Here is a 19952-nt window from a genome sequence, read left to right as displayed (position 1 = left end):
TAGTTGAAAATAAAAAAGAGGAACATTTGGCATGATCAATATTTCAAATACTTGAATGTGGTCTGATCAGGAGTCGGGTATGTATGAGGAGATGCATGAAAGTGGAAGAGGTGAAGATTATTAGGAAAGACATATTGGTGTGGCCTTTTATTCTCACTGCCTACTTTTGCAGAAAGTGGCGTGAGGATTAGTTAGCTAGTTTTTTTTTAAAGTTTTTATTTATTTACTATTATTTAATCATATGACGATTGATTGCTGAATAAATAAATAAAATATTTTTTTAAATTATATCAGATTAACACCGCATCGATCCGATACGGTGCCCTATGCACCATCTGTATGAAGAGAGGTTTAAGAAAAGAAAAGAAAGAAGGAACATAAAAGGAAAAAAAATCCCTTTTTGGTAAAACTTCAAACATTGAAATTTTAGGAGAGAATAGGAACACATAACGCTCACTCCTTTCAACAACGTCATATAACGAAAATTGTCAATTTTCAGTTCTGCATGTTTTCGGGATGCCCAGAAAATGTACTCCCAATGTTTATCCCAGCAAAAGCGGCATATTTTTAACTTAATATTTACCCGCTACAGGGCAGAAAGTGTGGTTTTTGCATTTTGAAGAAAAGGTATTGTTTATTTTTTTATTAAATAAACTAATTATTTTTCAAATGGAGAAAAAACCTTCAAATTTTACCTAAAAAGACCTGTTGCACAGTAAAAAGTTCAATAAGTGGCTTGATATTTAATTTTAATACAATGTATTATATTTTTAAACTTTAAAATCGTTCTCCAGAAAAATCAAGTTTTTTTATTTATGACGTTCTTGAAAGGAGTGAGCTATAAGTGATATGCGTTACCGTTTGTGGTTTATTATTTGTTTATGTGGTTTGTTATTCCTACTATCCAGAGCTCGTTGGCGCGAAAACCGAACCATCTTCAACACCCCGAATCCTCGCCTGATGAACGTATCCCTCCTGAGGGACAGCAAGCTACTTCACGGAGCCGAGCGTCGCGGGTCCAGGGCGTCCATGAGAGCACCATCCCGACAGCCTAGCCAGGCCGAACTGAGACCGCACTCGCCCAACGCAGGACAAGGTAAGCTCCAGTCGAGTTACACGTTTCAGTCACGTTAGGTTAGGTTAAGTTAGGTTAGGTTAGGTTAGTAATGAAAAAAAAAAGCTCGATTACTTTAACGGGGTAGCAAGTATAATATTACAGTAAAAGCTCGTTCATTCAAACTATAATACAACAATTAAAATTTTATATTCGAAATATTAATCGATGTAGTTCGACTAAATTCTCATTTAGTCGAACTACAACAATTCAAAATTCAACAAAGCTCGATAAATTTTCCATACTTCTATTTTAAATTTATTCATTGATTCGATACTCATTTTGTGGTAATATTGATCCATTTTTAATTGAAATATTACTTGGTAAATACCTTGATGAAAAAAAAAATACTTAGCTTCATATTTTTTGAAAATGTTTGACATTTTTAGAATTTTTGAAATTTCAAGGTTTTTGAAAATGATGCGGAATGCATCGAATCACGTGTCATAATAGATTTTAGGAAATAGTGGTATTTGCCAAGTAAAAAACCTTTTACCCTACAAAAATAAAGGGGAGAACAAAATAATGTTTTTGAACAATTGTATTTATTTAATTTAGTTTTTTGTCAAAAATAGTTTTCTAAAAATACTCAAGGTAAGTATATAAATTTTAAGTTTTCAATCAATTATAAATAATATTTAAATTTTATTGGCTGACAACTTTTACTGTTATTTTTTTACATCCAATTTTCTAATGTACAATTTGTATAAATGAAGATCAATATACCTGTATATTATAATTTCAGCCACCAAGTTATAAGTTTACAGTAAAAGATCGTTAATTCAAAACTGAAGGGTTCAAAATTCGAAAAATATTTCGTAATAAATAAGGTACTTTTTCAAATTATTTTAAAAAAATCACCAGTTTTAATGATTTCAGAATATTTTTGATTTTTAAAATCTATGTTTTATATTTTTTTTTCTTGTCTCAGTAATAAATTTAGGGAACATATTTTGTTGTATTATCTTTAATTTTGACACAGACTACAATATTTAAATATTTTTCGAATTATGATGTAATTCAAATTATTTTCGAATTAATGAGTTTTTACTGTATTAATTTTCTTTGAAAAATATATATACTAAATTATTCAGAAAAAATACACTGTTGTCATCAATCATTCATTTTCATACAACCATCTGCAAAAATATTACATTGTCATCTGTAAAAATGATAATCACTTGAAGCTTGCATATTTTTTGCTTTGTACCCAACAGCAGTAAGTAACGAATATGAAGAGATCACTACAGTTTTGTTAGTAACAACCTACCACCATGCGAGCACAGTGTGTTTTTAATCTCAACTCCATTTCATGCACAGACAGAAATATGTACTGCTCCTTCACATTTTACTGGACGCGTGAGACTTGGAACATGAGCAAGTAGCATCAGCTTAACTTCCGGACTAAACCAATGCTTTTAATTCTCCAGCCCTGATGACAGCTTGTTAACCACCCGCTGTTCGCTGTCTGCATAATTCCTAACTAATGAAGACTTCTTCATTTGTACTAAACAGGACCTAAGTAAAAATATTTCACAAAAGGTAAAAAAGAAACCTCTTTAATTAGCAATATATTTTCCAATACTGCACTGACACTTTACTTACTTATTAATAGACCTTCTTCTACTTTGTAGCAGGTATCTATCATACCGAAATTAGTTCTCTTTACTACTTTAAATTACCAGATTACTTCATTTTATCTTCTGCATATATTTTCTTTATGTACAATACAATTTGCTGCAAATCTAGGGTGAGGACTTTTGACAAAACTCACATGCACCATAATCCATTTCTTCAATGCTACTAAATAAGTTTAAATTTGATAACAAAATACCAATAAGTATTGTTTTTATCCATCCTGTTAAATTTTCGGTGACTTCCAACTAATTTCCCATCCTTATTATATATAAATTTATATACCGTGATGGCATCAAAATCGTTGATATTGACAATGCATAATGAAATTGTAATAATAAAAATAAAACATTATTGCAGCTTGCTTTGTATATAAGATATACGGTAAAAGTTCATTGATTCAAGAACTATTATTCACAATTCACCATAATTTGAAAAACGTTTCTAATTTCTGGTGTTTCCGATGATTTTTCATAGAAAATTTTCAATGATTCGAAGAAAATCGTTTCATTTTAATTTTTGAATAAACCGCCAGAATTTATGAGAAAAGAGCAACACAAAAATAACAACAATAAATAAGAGGAAAATTAAGAATATTTTGTAAATCAAACAAGAACAAAAAACTAAACATCGCTGTGTATCCGAAAAACTGTGTTTTTTTTCGATTTTTTAAATTCAAAATTCAAGATATTTTTCGGGTGCTAGTACTTTCAATTTCGAATTAATGAACATTTACCGTAGTTTAAAAGTATGAATGAAAGAACTGCATCTAACAAGTATTCATGCTACTACCATATAACCATTATTATTCATGTCTTATATTATTATCATGCTTATTAATTCATTATAATATTAGTAATGATCACCCCATCAACATTGTACATACATATACAATATACTGTTAATAACTATACATACTACATATAGATCCTTACTACCCGATCATTGTGGTGCTCACATGCAGCTGTGGACTCCTAAGTTCACAGCAGTGTGGAGTGCTCAAGGCATTTATGAACTACCAGTGTCCACGATTCAAACCTGATTCTTAAGACACTTTGGACGGGAAAGGTATTTCAACGCGATCGGTCGATTGATGCTTAAGGACAGGAAGGGTATTTTTACCTTCTGCACCGGCCTCAAATTCAGAAAAGAAAGAACCATTTAATGTTTTTATATGAAAATTATGGACCAATCTCTTTGTTAAGTCTAAACTCTAAACTATATAAACGCAATTATCAAATCCCGTTGCCAGCAGTCCGCAGACGTAAAAACACCTGTCCGAAATGTAAAACCTTAATTCTTCAATAAATGTCTTGAGCACCGCACAATCTCAACAAAAAAGTATGTTAGCACTGCTAAGTATTATTATTATTCATTGATGTATTTTCTTTAAATAATTGATTAACTACCAATGATTTTTAATGCATCTAATATAATTTTTTATACAATGAAAATTAAAAGCACTCAAGATATGTAACTAGAGACAAAATAAATCTACATATGTATTAAAAAAATTGTCATTTATACCATACATACATACTTCTACATACACTAATTGCAAAAGACACAAATAAATTAAGATTCTATAGACAAACTCTTTCATAAAAAATATCCAATATTGACTCATTGTGATGTGTTCGCCGTCTTTAGATAGTTCCTTACTTTACAATATTAACAAGGTAGTATAAGTGTAGGTACCCAACGAGAGTCTAGCATCTATGGCTCCTTCATTTCCTCTCCTATATTATATGTAATGTCCTTCAACCTAAACTTCATTTATGTCATCTGATTCCTATAAAATAGATTCCACTCCTAGATTCAATATGCAGCGCAGAATTGATCACATTGGCTTTATATAATCAACGATCGAGTCAACTTCCCCATTTATCCAATTCAGTGCCCTCCAAAGAAATAATATTATAATTATAAGACTCCAAACTGGTAATCCTTTATTTATTCTTTAAGCGTCTTATGTAGTAAGTAAGAGTCTGGTGTGCTTTATTTTACTTTTGTATATATTGTATTCAATTAAATCTTGTATTAGATACTTTTGATTTGTATTTTTTATATTAGGAAGGATTATGTCATATTTTTTTTAAATGTGTTTTTCTCTAATGAAATAAATTAAACCACTTTTCCCAAGACTTTTAAAGTTGATGTTTTGAAGTTGGTATTTGTTTTTCGATGCTATGTCAATTACATTGTCATAGCATTGATTCAGTGCATACATCATTTGGATGTAGACACATGAGAATTTTTTTAGATGCAATATCCGTATTTCCTATATGATTTGTTAACAGCTATATGACAATAAGGTCTTTAAGTACCCTCATACTTATTTAATATTTAATTTTTTTCCGTTTTACATACTAAAATGTATTCAATGTAAAAGTTTATTAATTATTCCATACTTTTGTTTAGATAATAATTAAAATGATTTTTCCAGGTCGCAGAGGGTCACGTGCCAGTAGCAATGCATCTGCCACATCCTCTCACTCAAATAGGAGTCCAACAGGAAACCACAATAATCATCTGTACATCAACCCAAAACGAGAAAGTGTGACGATTGAAGTTCAAGAACAAAAAGCCTAGACATTTAAAATGTCTTCTAACTCGACCACTTCTGCCATTTTGTGTCAATACTCACAAATTTTATTTATACACTGTATTAGATGTGAATTAGAAATTTGCCTCAAGCAAAATTAAATATTATACTGCATTTTAGTGAGTAATATATGTAGTCAAAAAGAAAGTAATAATAATATACAACTTCTCAACAATACTAATATCTGCTTCAGAGACTATCTTTCAATTTCACAAACCAAGTTATATATAACTACATGTACAACTGATAAACATTTTTTCAAGCCTTCTAAGAATATGTAATGATGAAGCGATAAAACAAAGTCATATACTGCTTTATTCTAATGACCACTCGAGGTTGACTTCACCTTTGTGATTAAAATTTTATTAAATTAGGGACCACCGATCTATGCTTGCTTTGTTACAACTGTGGTGACAAGCCACTCTTTCTATATTCTCTTAAGAAATGGTATTTCTTGTATAGAATATGTCCTTTAGCTGAATTAGCTTGTGCAAGTACCATAATACAATATAACATAATCTAATTAAAAGTGAATAATGTAAGACAAGCAACATTGATGTAAAATTAATATATAAGTTAAGGACAAAGAATGTCTCACATTGTAGTGTGGTAAGTAAAGAACTTTGGAAAATATAGATATCTATTAGTATCAAAGAAACAAAACTTTGCTTTTACGAAATTAGTGCAGTCTTAAATTAGTATATTATGTAAAATAAGTTGAAGTAAAGCTTGATAATCGACTCTTTAAATCTTATTAGTATTTTACCTTCATAAAGCACAAGATACTTATACAACGTATTCTAATTGTGATCTACATAAAGTCTTTTGCACGGGATAAAATTATTCTAACACAAATTATTATCGCGTAATTTAGATGTAAGAAATATAATAAACATACCTTGTAATGGTAAAATAATGATTCATATATTGCTCTAAGAGTAGCACTAAAGCCTTACATGTCTATCTCTTGCTACGGAAACTCTATTCTCCATATTGTATCGAGGTTACTGACGGTGAAATATTATTTAGGATCTATTTACATATTATATATAGCAGTGTAATTTTTTATGCCTTTTGGATGACAAAAGTATTCACAAAAGGAGATAATCTTACGCAATATGCTGTGAATTTCCTTTACTGTTTTATATATACCTTACTTAAATTATAACAATGTTTCTATGTAACTTGGAATAGGCCAATACACGTCCGCGTACCAAGTAAGGAAAGCACATTATTAGCAGTCCTCGTTACTGTATTCCAACTTCATAGGCAATAAGAAAGCATTGCATTTAAAATGAATTATATTTGGGGAAGATATTGTTCATTTTAAAAGCAAACTGAGTATTTATCAAAGGAAATTAATTCATTTACACATTTTCTATAAACTTTATGAATGCTCAGTTATACGTCCAATTCTACAATTTTGTAATTAATTTATAATGTTTGAGGCTCTGTTTGTAATCTATCATAAAAGTTCTTAGGGTTGCGATAAGGAATAAGCTTTATTGAAGAAAGATACTATAAGCTACACAATTTCTAGTTTTGTTCCTCGTAAATCAATTTATAGTTATAAGTAAATATTCTGTAGTCGAATTTCTTTACTAGTTATTATTAATAGTTTTTATAGATGTTAATTCAATTTCCGTGTTTTGTGTATGTGTGTTTGAATGCTTCCACAGATTTAACAATACAATCATTGTTAAATGGTATGCTTCAATTTTGGGGAAGAAATTGAAACAAACTGTTTAATGTTACTTAGTTCTGCTTTCCTTTTCTTCAACACTTCAGAAAAATAGACCATACTCTTAAAGTAAGCAAAATAATTTGCCAATTTACTTACTCGCATAGAATTTCATTTTTCTTTGTTAAGTACCAATGATTCAAAAAATATAATGTGATCTATAAAAAAAAACTTTTTACTTCAGATTGGAGTTTTTAAGTGTATCGCTAAATTATGTAATGTAATCACAATTATAATATAATTGCAAAACATGAATCTTTTAATAAAACTCTTACTTCTATAAAAATATTTTTTATTTCCTTCCTTATCAAAATACATATACATACAAGAAAAACCTTACAATTTAAAGAAAGAAACAATCAATAAATATTAATGTTGTTTTCAAAATCAGCATAATTTGTACGAATTACATATATTATTATTATTAATGCTTCGATTCATCGATAAGATTTTTTTGCCCGCCAATCTAAGTATTCATCAAAGTCCTCTTCATTGTCAGAACTAGATCTATCGCAATCCATAGAAGCTGTATTTTCCATATCTTTCTGATTCTTGGCCTCTTCTTTTTTGCGTTCAAGATCCAAAACCCTGAAGGATAATAAATCAGAATCATGAAGAAAAATAAAACAAATGTTACAAGTACAATTAACAAAAACTAAGCGAAAATAAGATATGGGTCATACAACAATCTAAGAAATAAATACTACATAAATTTATTAACTATTATTGAAGATACAAAATGCATAAAAAATTTGGACTTTAAAATGCAAAAAAATAAATTAAATGAATTTTATTATGTTAATCTAAGAAAGAAAAAAATTATTATAATAATTTCAATAAAAATAAATTGTAACTTGTACATAAATTGTAGTGAGAGTCCCTCTCCAAGCACAAGAGCTCAGTCTCTTTTTTGGAGAGAACTGCATTTTTAATGTTAAGATTGTTAGAAATGTTTAGAAAATTAATTAAAATTGTAAAAAACATATTAACAATATATTAAATAAATAAAAAAATATATAAAAAATACTCTGCTGAATTCTGCTAAAAGTCCTGAATTTTGAAGCTGCATATCTACTATATCCATGGGTCTATATCCAGCAGGGGAGGACAGAAGGCTAAAGAAGAAATGTAACGGGTATTTTTTCTTACCTTGACCAATTCCTAATCTGTTCATCAATTTCATCAATTTGTCTATCGGCAATGGCTTCCTCGTGCTCTCCTGCGATGATGGCAGCAGATACACTAGTTTCTTCTTTCATTTCTTTTTGAAATTTCTCCCACTCTTCTTCTATTGGGTCTTTATATTGTACATGCCGTGCCTGTAAAATAAAATCACATCGAGTGTAAGTATTCTATCATACTGTTTTAGTAAATAAATATAAATAATTAAAGGATAAAAAAAACATTTTAATATAACAAACAACCTTTTTTTTACAAAAACATCATGTAGCTAACGGGATACTTAAAAAATATGTAACAAAGTTGACTACCAAAATTTTTAACATCTATTTCAAAAAACTAACGGCAACAAAATCTTTAGAAACTTTGCTTGTCCAAAAAAGATTTGTACCAGCAATTACACTCCAAAATTAGCAAAGCACCTATTGAACTTTAATGCAATTGTAAATTACCTGAAAAATAAAATCTCAAATAAATATTATAAAAATAAGGTACAAAGAAAAGCATACAAAATATAAAGATTATGATAATACTATTATATTGTATAAATCTTTTTTTAAGATTATTTGAGAATAGATTCGCGTGTTTATTGTTTAAAAAATTTAGGTAAGCAATTACGTGAAAAATAAATAATTAATTATTGGTGTGTACAAAATACCCCAAAAACAATTAAATTCTTGCTACACCGACCAAATCGCGACAAAAATAACTATTAGGTTGGATAACCTGACTGTCAATGTCAAATGTTTAGCGGTTATGATTTTGACAACAACCATATCTGTACGAACTCTTGGTTCACGCGGGTTTTTGTCTATAAGACGATTGAAAATGAGTGTTACTGCACAAAACTCCGAAAATGACAAATGGAAGAGGCTAATTCAACAAGCTATACCTCCACTAAAGAATGACAAACATAAAGGACAAGCTGGAAGAATTGGAATAATTGGCGGTTCTTTGGAATATACAGGAGCCCCTTATTTTGCGGCAATTAGCGCTCTCAAGTTAAGTACAACAATAATTTCTGACCAACGAATCCATTAATAAATATAAAAATTAACATATTGCCAGTATTATTGAGCATTTAACCAGAACTTTGACATGCCAAAGTTCAAATCAAAACATCGGCATAATTCGGTGGTTTTATACAATATGTTAAAACAGAAAACTGTAAATTCGTATTTTTTAGACCTACTTATAGTGACTTTATGTTTCGAATTTTATTTTATGCGTGAAAAGTGTCGCAAATAGCAAAAATAGCATTTGAAGAAGATTCTAGATTTAGCACTATAATAAACATGAGTTTTATTTTTATAATCTATTTTTATTTCTCCTAATATTTATATTTTTTTGGTCATTTTATTCAATGGCATTCTTACGCATTCTTATTTCTCATAATATACATATCGTAGTCACACAGGAGAAAATGACCAAGTGTATTTTTTTACAAAAACGTGATCATTGACTAATTGATATCTTACTAGCTTAATATTGCCATGAAAAAATCCCAAAGGATTTTAACTTGGAAATATAATATATTGACTTGTTAAAAATGACTAAATGCATTGATGTTTATTTTCTTGCCAAGCAAAAGTGACTTAAATGGCCCTCCTGAACATTTTACTTTTTGTTAATTGGTCACTTTCTCCTGTACGACTACGATATATTATATGTGTTGTTTTATATAACTTAAATAAAAATTCACTTTAATTGTTGACTTTCCATTAGAGGTTACGATAATGTAATTATCTATATTGAATGTATCGGTCTAGAACCACATACAGATAAGTGCAATATTAAATTCGTGTTTTTGTTACATCCATAACCACAGGAACCATAGTCCGCTTGTTTTCATTTTATTATCTGCCTATTTATATCAAACAAACATACTTTCACTAATGATATTGACACTTAGTTTTTAATAATCAACTCTTAACCCTTCCCTTACAGTGCTAAAAACTTTCGCGTGCACCCATGATATGTATTTTGTACACCATATGAGAATGTTATTTAAAAACGGGAAAAATGTAAATATTCCTAAATGTTGCTTTTATTGACCTTAGTTGAAGTTGAAATGTATCAATTTTGTAATATTAGCTCTGTTCAAAACCTGAAAAAAGAAAAATAAAATACATCGCAATTAGACGCCACAGCTAGCATAGCAGCACGAGCACCCTGAGCGACGTCTTGTGCGCAGCTAAAATGAGATAGTCGGAAACAGTATGAAGCTGCGTGAGCATGTACGTAAAGTGCGGCACGCACGCATACACTGAGAAATGTTTGTGTATTGGTGATTCTATCCCCAATTTTTTTACAATTTATTTATTTCTGTCGCTGCAAATGAATAACTTTATGTTATAATACTTTTATGTAACACGTAGAAGTATTATGGATGAATATAAAAATTGTGGGCCAGTATCTTTTATATTTTACATTGATATTCTCATTTTTAAAGTCAAGTTGTAGTAAATACACATCACCGGGAGGGGAAGGTTAAACTGATTAAATTTATAACAAGACTATTTATTAAATCAAATAAAGTAACTGCCGAATCAAATGATAATGTTATTCACACTTACTTTTTAACAATCAACTCTTGAACTGATTTAATTTATAACAAGACTATTTAGAGAATCAAGGAAAATAACTGCCAGATCAAGTAACAAAAACATTTTTTTATTCCGTTTACTATTTCAAATTTCAGGTAGGTGCTGATTTATCACATGTATTTTGCACCAAGGCCGCAGCACCTGTGATAAAATCTTACAGCCCAGAGCTTATCGTACACCCATTACTGGATGAGGAAGACAGCGTCAACCAAGTGGCTCCTTGGCTAGAAAGAATTCACGTTCTAGTTATTGGTCCGGGATTAGGCAGAGATAGTGACATTCTCAACAATGTATCCGGAATAATTCAACTGTGCAGAGACCTTAAGAAACCTCTGATTATAGACGCAGATGGTTTATTTCTTATCACAAATAATATAGACTTGATTACAAACTATCCGCATCCTGGAATCATCCTGACACCGAATAAGATAGAGTTTGAACGACTTTACAAAGTTATAAAGTCGCCATCTGCTGATCAAGATGAAGGGACCGTGATAGACTTTAATAAACTAGGGAAGAATATTTTAATCTTGAAGAAGGGTAGCACAGACGAGACATTTTGTAATGACCCCGAAGCGCATTGGACAAACAGTCGAGGCGGTTCCGCAAGGCGTTGTGGCGGGCAAGGTGACCTATTAGCTGGTTCAATGGCCACATTTTTCAATTGGTGCATCAACAATCTGCCACACACTGACTCCATGACCCCTGCAGCCGCTGCAAGCTTCGCTGCAGCCAGACTGACGCGGACGTGCAACGAAAAGGCTTACCATCATAAAGGACGGAGTATGGTTTGCTCGGACATGATTGATAAAATACACGAAGCTTTCGTTGATGAATTTGAAGTTTCTGATACGGATAATTGATATTATATAGGTTAATAATAAATTTTTAATAATCATATACATTTTTTTAAATTTATTTCTTGGTGAAACTCTACTGTAATACATATATTCAGTTACAATGTCAAAATAAAATTACTTATTATTTTAGCTATAGTTTTTATTTCATAACTGACAAATAATGCATTGTTAACAAGTCATTGGTAATACTGCGTATACATTTAATTCACCAATAAACTATCGACTCATATACAATGTATTCTTTGAAATTGTCTTCATCTTACCCTGTCATATCTATTGTACAAGTATGTATTTAAGCAATAATTTGTGCATACCAGTTACCATTCTGAAGATGTCTTCTTAGGCGAAAGAGCTTGGTAAAAAAATTACTAAATAAAAAGAGAAACTAAAAAACCTTTTATACTATACAATTTTTCTTCCTAACTTGTTCTTGCTTACAAAAAAAAATTTTGGTTATTTTTTTTTTTTATAAATGTTTAAAAATAAAAATGTGTTTCTATTTTAATCATTTTCATAACTATCATCAGGTGTTTTTTTAAACAAAAAAGGTTTCAGAACTCACTTCATGTCAAGCTTTTTATTTTTAAAAAATATATTCAAATATCATTTAAATATTCATTACAATACCATATTTTATCATTTACACGAAATATATAAATATAGATTGTAATTACGTAAGCACAAACATTGTTTCTAATTCCTAATTGAATTTGAAAATTTTAAAAAATATATATCCGTGAAAAAAAGTGCCGAAACAACACGAAAAAACACCATTCCACCCCGTTACATAAAAAAAGCCCCGACTATTATAATAGTGTTACCTAAAGGGATTCTATGTTAATATTTTTCATAAATGAATAACATAATACTCATATTTAAATTCATGTATGTATAACATATTTTAAAACCTCATCCAATCCAGAGTGTTTGGAAGAAATATGCCTATCGATCATATGTTTTATATTTTAACGATGCTTTTTTTTTTACCCCAAAATCATTAATCCAAAAGTATGGGAAGGTATGAACTATTCTTGCATACTGAAAAAAAACGAAATCTGTACCTTAATGCACCGACCAACCTAAATCAAGTCTCTCGATTTTTATTAGTAAAAAATTATATTATTCTGAAGCGCAATATCCTCTACCTGGTTTGTACCAGCCTACCACCTTGTCAACAAGACCTCTAATTCAAAAATAATTAGTGACTTACGAAATCACCATTACAAGTTGTTTCTTAGTGTTTCCCATCATTAGACGTCTCTTAATAAATGTAATTCCTTACCTTTGCATCCATGATGGGATCATCGAAAAATCCTTCAGGAAGAACTTCTTCAACCTCTACATTTTCTTGTGACTCTGGTTCTGAATTTTCTGGAACTACTACAAAGAGAAAAAATAAGTTTATAAAAATGTCTTATTACTTCAGCATTCTTATTTGATAGCAGTAATTATCATACCACATATGGATTAATATAATTACAGACTGCTATAGCAGTCATATTAATGTCTCAAGGTTACCTTAAACTAAAAATGGTTTATTCAATTTACTGTTGTGATATTACAACACGAATGTTATGGTGGGGACTGACCGGAGCCATTTCGTCGTAACGTAACACGTTACAATGCATACATTTGTATAGTAAATACAGCGAACCGAATGCTCTATCCATAGTCGGGATTCTCTCCGCGAGCGATGTTACAACGTTACGTTACGACGAAATGCTCCGGTCAGTCCCGCACTTAGGAACAAATCTAACAAAAAACTTTTTAAAAATGAAATCATTGTTTCCTACATAGAAGGCAAATTGTATGAAGAAAACTTAATAAAAATATGAGTTGCTAGAAATTTTATGGAAGTTCAATTGTATATCATGGAAAAGATATTCTCGATCGCCCAGTATCAAATATTAAATGCATACTGGATACACATCCGGAACAGACAGAGAGGGGACACGATAACAAGAGTCATCAGTTCCATCCTAAATGCACCTATTATTCTTCCTTTGCCCTCCTTATTATCGTCTTTTGTTAATTTATGTTTCTTTTTAAATGTCAATTAGTAATTTATGTTTTTTTTAAATGTTCAAGTACTATCTGCCCACTGATTGCAAACGGCTATATATGGTATCAAACATTTTGATCAATATCACTAGTCCGTCTTTGGTCGGTTGGAAGATATTGCTTTTTAGCAATAAGCCCGCCAATGTACTTTTTATTTTCTGTACATGAAGTTTAAATAAAATAAATAAAAGTAAATAAAAAAATATGGTAAGAATACAACAAACATTGTTTTCATAATTCTGTACAAAACAATATGTTTTTTTTTTGCCTGTTTCTCAGAAAATAACCGGAGAGTAGGGTGGTTAAAACTTGCTAAACAAAACTAATATGTTTGAATGATATTAAAACATTAGACACTGATTATCTCTATTCAACATTTTTCTTTAGTATTGTACAAATGATGTACCCCAATATGTCCGAATCTAAAATATCCCTCTATGTGATTTTTATAGATCATGTCGCTCACTCCTTTCAAGAACGTCATAAATAAAAAATCGACAATTTTCAGTTGAGCATGTTTTCGGAATGCCCAGTAATGAACTAAATCCCAGCAAAAGCGGCATATTTTCAACTTAATATTTACCCGCTACAGGGCAGACAGTATTGTTTTTGCATTTTGAAGAAAAGGTATGTTTTAATTATTTTTTTAAATAAACTAAATATTTTTCAAATGGAGAAAAAACATTCAGGCTTTACCTAAAAAGATCTGTTTTACAGTAAAAAGATCAATAAGTGGCTTGATATTTATTTTAATGCATTGTATTATATTTTTAAACTTCAAAAACGTTCTCCTGAAAAATCAAGCTTTTTGATTTATGACGTTCTTGAAAGGAGTGAGCAATGTATCCATGCAATTAACTTCTATATGATAAAACCATTAAGGTGTAAAAACTACCATTCATACTTTTATACCAGTTTAATAAAGGTTTGTGTCCAAGTTTGATCACACATCAGCAAGGAATTACTAATAAACTTAATACTAAGCAAAAAATAAATAAATTGTAATTAATATTAACAAAAAAATAGCTAAATATGATTTTTTTAAAGGGTAGTCACCATTTTTAGATGCTATAACGGAGGTACTCTTGACTTCAGTTCTATTGTCCACACTTGAACTCGCTTCTTTATTCAAAGAGCCACTGTTCTCCGGATCGAAAAAATCTTGAGGTATCTTCACAGAGCTTTGCGAATTTTTCAAAATGCCCTTAATTTTTTTGCTTTGATTGGAGTTTTGCGGTGATGCGGGTCTTTTTAATGTGTTTGCTACTTCCTTAGGAGTAGCAGTGAAATTTTGTGTATGGGCTTTCAATCTTTTAGCACTTTCAATATTGTCTTTGTGTTGTTTTGTATTGATGTGCACATTCCAAACATTTTCTGATCTTACGATTGACTTGCATAGCAAACACATAAGTTGTCCCATATCATTATATTTAGCAAGAGGAGAATCGATCTTTTTTGTAACCTTTTGCGATTGTAACTTTTCTTTATGATCTGTCATAAGTCGACGGAGATCAGTCTGAGCGATCTTCTTTTTCGACAAACGAAATGTAGCAGACATTTTTTGTTTTATGTATAATTCACAGATTAAATCACAATGGCACAGAATAAAAATTAAACTAACAAAAGAATTATAAAATATAAACAAATATTATTTAAGGTTACGTTACATGACACACCATAGATCACACATGACACTTGTGCATCTGTGCTCGGAATCACAGACAATATATTTTGATATTTCATAGACACATTTTGAAGAAAAAACAAACCTACCTAGGGCTTAAAATTGGTAAGCGCCCTTTTCTGATGTCTTCCATCATTATAGGTTCCGAATGTTTTGAACTAAAATATTTTAAAACAGGATAGTACTGAAAGTCATTTCAAATAGAAAGCATACCAATCCATTGTTCAATTCCAAAATAGGAAGGAGCTTGCTTAAATTTTAAAGAAACAATTTTTTTTAGTTTTTCCTCATTTTAAAATTTTTATTATAACATAACCCGTCACATAAATAATACATGGTAAATATAAAAGTCCTTCGCTATTTACATGGGGGTTACTTAGAAAAACGTTATATTAATTTTAAAATTTTCAAAAATGGAAACCCAATTTTTGAAAAATGGCATTTCCATTAGTTTTATATAAATAATGGCATAATCAGAGAGTAATATCGAAAACCACTAAAATAATAAGGCTAACTTTTATTTTGAAAACTCATAATAATCACTTTTCCCACCTCCAAACAGAAGTCATTAGTTCCAAGTTCAATTCCCGGAGTAGTTGAAAAAAAAAATTATAAATAATTATTTAATAGCGAAACTACTAATAAACTTATAACTAGCGAAACTGATCACCTTTCCTACGTGTCATTAATGATTAAATTAACACTACATTTATTCAATACATTGATTCATGCACCATTTAGTGCATATAAAGATTTTAAAAAAAGGAAAAGAAGGATAATAAATTAGTGACCAAAAATCCAGGCTGTGAGGTTTAAATCTGTTACAATACTTTTTCCTTAATTATATGACATCGGTCTTTCTAGATTGGTCATTAAGAAAATATTAAAGTATACTCTGTTGAGAAAAAAATGTGCAAGCTTATAACAATGAATACGTTTTTTTAAAGAGGAATAACCCGCAAGACCTCTACATTTAGAAGCTTTTCGGCAGATAGGACAGTAAGGATAGGGAAGGTAAATGTGAAAATTTCATCACAAACACTCAGACCAATTGAATAAATCATTCTTGAATTTATTTTGCACTTTGCGGGAAACTAACCTGCGACACCAGTTTTGCAGTAGACTCTACCCAACTATGCCACAGCGCTTGAAATAATTTCTGTTCCCATCACTCCTTTCAAAACTAATAATGCTTAATAAGTTGCATTTCATACTGCAGAAAGAAGTCACCCGTCATTCTCAATTTTTATTTACCATTACCATATTATAAAAGATCAAGCTACACAATTCAGGGAAAATTTTATTAAAATGCTTTTTGGTGCATGAATTTTTTCATTCTAATACTTAATGCTAAAATAATAAAAATAAAATTAAAAAACATAAATTGAAGTATGTTCAAATCAAGTCCTATCAACTAAACCTTAGCAATTTGGGTACTAACATCTCAAGGTTTAATCAATAATATTTTGCAGGTACAACAGCCAATAACAAGTCACATAATTGCCCGATTTCTATATTCCCATTTTAATCAAATAAAATAAAACATCCCATGCTGATCAACAAAAACTATAATTTAATTTACCACTCAGTGGATTAATTTCATTTTATGGAATATTAAATTTTGTACTCTTGACAGAATGCACATTTCTATAGCATATATTTTCATTAAAGCATTTAATTCTTTCCACTTTCTTAAACCGATCCACCCATCTCAATTCTGTCAGGGCATCCACACTTTGTTTATATTTTAGAGACATATTTTGTTGAGAATTTTTTTATTTTTTTTTTTATTACAATCACAGATACATAAACGCAAACCATATTAATAATAAATCATCCACATGAGGTATAAACAACAGTATGTACTTAATAAAATTAAATAAAAACATATTTTTCCCTCTTGCCCTCAAACATAAGCGTTCGAGTTACTATTGCATCATGTAGCGCAAGCGAGACCGTGATGCATTTTAAAATTCCTTATGGCAGCTATTAAAATTATGACAGCCTAACTTTAATGGCAGGGACTGACTGGAGACATTTCGTCGTAACATAAGACGTTACAATGCGAGCATTCGTATAGTCCGTACAGCGAGCTGAGCGCTCCATCCATAGACTCGGATACCGCGAGCAACAAAAGGACAAGCAGATGGCATGGGATAATTCTGGTCTTCTTGTTGTCTCTAGCTGTGTTGCCAGTCAACTCCAACCGCAGTGCCCAGGTACTCCACGACAATGACGAGGTACATGACTTAACCCTCTCGGCGCTGTTGGCCTTCCTTACACCCTGTGGATACAGCTGACAGAGAGTTTATAGATTGGCACAGTTTGAACAGGAATTTTGCATCCCTTTCCGACATGAAATCTCAGTTTTCTACTTTCGCTGGCGGTACAACAAATGTCTGGTTTTGAGATATATTCATAAAAAAGGAATTCTGAAAATGCACACTCTGATTCAGTATTACAATAAGAATGATATAAGAGTTATAGATAATTTTGTACTAAATAATAAGTAAATAATTTTTCCACATTTATTTTATTTGACCGGGTTTTGTCGTTACCGACATCAGACATGATGTCGGTAACGACAAAACCCGGTCAAATAAAATAAATGTGAAAACAACAATAAAGTTATTTTATTATATAAAGCATGATATTATTGATGCACTTTTCTCAACTAACAGGTTAACTGTTTGACATTCAACTGTTTCAAGTTTACTCTAATCACAGTTTTTCTATATATACAAAAAGTTACAGACTTTAAATGCAAATGTCATGTGAAAAGTACACAAAACATTGGAGCAGGCTCAAATCAGTAGCCATGGCGGCGCTCGATCAAACTAGTCCCAATATTCATTGGATATAATTTTATCTTCATTCCGTGTATCTATTTTCATTATATGACCTCCTGCCCATGGTTTTCCCACATCATCAGCAGATACTGATGATTGTTGAATCATTTGACGCTTGGATTCACAAATATGCAAATGGTTAACCATTTCTTCCTTCCGCATTCTATGGGTAGCGTTGTAAGCACAAATTGCGAGAGTTTTGTGTTTTTTCGCACACTTTATAATGTGAGCTTGCAGCCTGGATCTTTGAACTATGTGAGATTCATTGTATGGGCAAAACGTAATACTTTCCAAATCCATATTGTGACCTAAAATAAAAACAAAATTAATATTATACATAAACAACAATCAATCAGTCAGAATCTAAACAATCAATCAGAAAGTGCAATCTAAAAACTGTTGTAACTGGCCGTTTCAGTAAATGATCATAATTTTTTTAAATGATATTTATTTGATTTACTTGCCTTAAATTAGTAAAAAAATCACAATATGAAATCTTGACAGTAAGGCATGCGATGAACTCGGCAAATAAATACACACGCACCACCATAGAAAGAGCGCGCGAAGGATTGAAAAATATCAAAACGATAATGAAAATGTGAAAAGCAGTTTAACTAACCTGCAAAAGCGAAAAACAGTAAATAAGAAAAAAAACACTATGGATTATTTTCACCTACCGAAAGGGGCAAAAACGATCTGATGTCATGATTTACAAAAATATTAGATACATTTTGGACAGTATGTTAGGGATTTCTTTAGGATGCAAATTCCTTTCTTGCAAAAAATTTCGATTCATATTATGCTTTTATTTTCAAATAGTTATTCATCGATATTCTGAAGTTAACCTTCCCCCTCCCGGGGATATGTATTTACTACAACTCGACTATTTAAATGAGAATATCAATATAACTTCATCTTTGATGAGATGTCAAAAATTCATATGAAAATAACTCCTGTAATTGGAGATAATCCAGATTTTTGTGAACAAGTATTTGGACACACTCAAAATGTTGTAAATATTTCATATGGCCTCAAAATGTTTGTATTCCTCCGTGGTATAATTATGTATACCATAAAAGTATTATAATATAAAGTTATTCATTTGCAGCGACGGAAATAAATAATTTGTGAAAAAATAGTGAATAAAATTACCAATACACAAACGTTACTCATATCATTATACGCCCATGTCGTAACGCGTTAACTGCACCAGTAGTGCGCAAATCGCCTTACGCGGCTGTCGTGTCGCTACGCTAGCTATTGCGGCTACTTGCGATGTTTTTTTTTCTCGTTGTCAAATAATTACCAGAGCTAATATTACAAAATTATTACATTTTAACTTCAATTTTATTCAATAAAAGCAAAATTTATGCATATTCACATTTTACCCGTTTTTAAACCACATTTTCATATGATGTACAAAATACGTCACCGGTGCACCGGTGCACGCGGAAAAAATACGAAACACCGTAAGGGAAGGGTTAAAGTTATGGTATTACAAAAATCAAAGTTACAAAAACACTTAAAAAGAAACGAAAAACGAACTTGTACGCACGTCATAAAAATAATGAAAAAAAAATCATTTACTTGTTTAGCGTTGCATTCATTTAGTTACCTA

The 19952-nt window shown here is 30.6% G+C and overlaps 3 protein-coding genes and 1 long non-coding RNA gene across 7 annotated transcripts in view; 2 read left to right on the top strand and 2 right to left on the bottom strand.

Moving 5' to 3' along the window:
• The window catches only part of LOC148303819 (uncharacterized), a 118674-nt gene extending 111293 nt beyond the window's left edge, over nucleotides 1-7381 (top strand). For 2 of the 4 annotated variants that reach the window (XR_015838421.1, XR_015838420.1), the window contains exons 6-8: nucleotides 909-1096; nucleotides 2545-2656; nucleotides 5196-7381. Coding sequence is in view for 2 of the 4 variants with exons in the window: in XM_088269328.1 (XP_088125454.1) it covers nucleotides 909-1096; nucleotides 5196-5341 (334 nt within the window). In the remaining 2 variants the exon portion in view is untranslated. The remainder of the gene's footprint in view (nucleotides 1-908; nucleotides 1097-2544; nucleotides 2657-5195) is intronic. The other 2 variants (XM_088269328.1, XM_088269327.1) reach the window with 1 other exon arrangement.
• On the bottom strand, nucleotides 7371-15529 carry LOC148303817 (zinc finger protein 830-like). The gene is made up of 4 exons (XM_088269326.1): nucleotides 14858-15529; nucleotides 13023-13120; nucleotides 8245-8414; nucleotides 7371-7683 (listed from the first exon to the last, which is right to left on the bottom strand). Exons 1-4 carry the CDS (start codon nucleotides 15357-15359, stop codon nucleotides 7533-7535), a joined length of 921 nt encoding a protein of 306 aa, XP_088125452.1. The 5' UTR covers nucleotides 15360-15529; the 3' UTR covers nucleotides 7371-7532.
• On the top strand, nucleotides 8899-11869 carry LOC148303818 (ATP-dependent (S)-NAD(P)H-hydrate dehydratase-like). The gene is made up of 2 exons (XM_088269329.1): nucleotides 8899-9280; nucleotides 10980-11869. Exons 1-2 carry the CDS (start codon nucleotides 9031-9033, stop codon nucleotides 11741-11743), a joined length of 1014 nt encoding a protein of 337 aa, XP_088125455.1. The 5' UTR covers nucleotides 8899-9030; the 3' UTR covers nucleotides 11744-11869.
• Nucleotides 15530-17243: 1714 nt separating the features above from the next.
• On the bottom strand, nucleotides 17244-18902 carry LOC148303816 (uncharacterized). The gene is made up of 2 exons (XR_015838423.1): nucleotides 18799-18902; nucleotides 17244-18642 (listed from the first exon to the last, which is right to left on the bottom strand). It is a non-coding gene; the product is annotated as an uncharacterized LOC148303816 (long non-coding RNA).
• Nucleotides 18903-19952: the final 1050 nt, after the last annotated feature.

Source organism: Brachycentrus maculatus, unplaced genomic scaffold (assembly GCF_059751285.1).
Source record: "Brachycentrus maculatus isolate JH-2025_06_01 unplaced genomic scaffold, ASM5975128v1 h1tg000345l, whole genome shotgun sequence".
In the NCBI taxonomy this organism is placed as follows: Eukaryota; Metazoa; Arthropoda; class Insecta; order Trichoptera; family Brachycentridae; genus Brachycentrus; species Brachycentrus maculatus.
Note: the sequence above shows the minus strand (reverse complement) of the source record. Positions and strands in the feature narration are given on the sequence as shown.

Coding starts and splice junctions, on each gene's coding strand:
- LOC148303818 (XM_088269329.1), top strand. CDS start 9,031: ATGATTTTGACAACAACCATATCTGTACGAACTCTTGGTTCACGCGGG. Junction 9,281..10,979: donor AATTAGCGCTCTCAAGTTAA/GTACAACAATAA, acceptor AATTTCAGGTAG/GTGCTGATTTATCACATGTA.
- LOC148303817 (XM_088269326.1), bottom strand. CDS start 15,359: ATGTCTGCTACATTTCGTTTGTCGAAAAAGAAGATCGCTCAGACTGAT. Junction 13,121..14,857: donor CGTTATAGCATCTAAAAATG/GTGACTACCCTT, acceptor TTCTCTTTGTAG/TAGTTCCAGAAAATTCAGAA. Junction 8,415..13,022: donor ATCCCATCATGGATGCAAAG/GTAAGGAATTAC, acceptor TTTATTTTACAG/GCACGGCATGTACAATATAA.